Genomic DNA, 215 nt, shown 5'->3' with positions numbered 1-215 from the left:
ACCCAAAACATGCCTTACTATAGCTGTTACTATAACTAGTTTAAAACTCAAACCTCAAGCTCCACAGAGAGTGCCCATTTCAAACTTTTAGTCTTTGATGGAACATTTGTGACACTTTTTTAGAAAACGTTTTCACCAAAGACTCTCCAGTACAGGTCCCTTAAGTTGAAGCAGTGGATTCCTGAGGGCCTGCCGCCCCGTCCCTCTGACTGCAT

The 215-nt window shown here is 43.3% G+C and overlaps 1 protein-coding gene across 1 annotated transcript in view; it reads right to left on the bottom strand.

The window, feature by feature from the left end:
• LOC103381096 (utrophin-like) overlaps positions 1-215 on the bottom strand; it is an 11,191-nt gene extending 10,976 nt beyond the window's left edge. Inside the window, exon 1 of the mRNA XM_008313304.3 lies at positions 154-215. Coding sequence (XP_008311526.3) covers positions 154-215 — 62 coding nt within the window. The remainder of the gene's footprint in view (positions 1-153) is intronic.

The sequence above is a fragment of the Cynoglossus semilaevis genome, chromosome 7 (genome assembly GCF_000523025.1).
Source record: "Cynoglossus semilaevis isolate Cse_v1.0 chromosome 7, Cse_v1.0, whole genome shotgun sequence".
Lineage (NCBI taxonomy): Eukaryota > Metazoa > Chordata > Actinopteri > Pleuronectiformes > Cynoglossidae > Cynoglossus > Cynoglossus semilaevis.
This window is presented reverse-complemented; position numbering and strand designations above follow the sequence as displayed.